The sequence below is a fragment of the Penaeus monodon genome, chromosome 24 (genome assembly GCF_015228065.2).
Source record: "Penaeus monodon isolate SGIC_2016 chromosome 24, NSTDA_Pmon_1, whole genome shotgun sequence".
Taxonomy (NCBI): Eukaryota; Metazoa; Arthropoda; class Malacostraca; order Decapoda; family Penaeidae; genus Penaeus; species Penaeus monodon.
In genome coordinates, this window is record NC_051409.1 from 5,283,644 (window position 1) to 5,283,882 (window position 239).

Here is a 239-nt window from a genome sequence, read left to right on the forward strand (position 1 = left end):
CTTTCAAAATCACAATAGGTAGTAACAACAGGTCTGTATTCCCAAGATATAATTACAATTTCATCATCAAAATAATCCTCAAATTCCCTGCAGAAATTCACGCGTTCCCCCCCCCCTTGCAGGATGAACGGCAACGCGCAGCCCTACAGCACGGACTTCCCCCTGTGCAAGCCCCTGGTGGAAGATGATCCCGAGGTCTACGCGATTATCAAGAAGGAGAAGGTAAAGGAGGGAGATAC

At 47.7% G+C, this 239-nt stretch overlaps 1 protein-coding gene across 1 annotated transcript in view; it reads left to right on the forward strand.

The window, feature by feature from the left end:
- Positions 1-239, forward strand: part of LOC119588500 (serine hydroxymethyltransferase, cytosolic-like) — a 13,640-nt gene that overhangs the window by 1,717 nt on the left and 11,684 nt on the right. Inside the window, exon 2 of the mRNA XM_037937143.1 lies at positions 123-222. Within this exon, the coding sequence (XP_037793071.1) occupies positions 123-222 (100 nt within the window). The remainder of the gene's footprint in view (positions 1-122; positions 223-239) is intronic.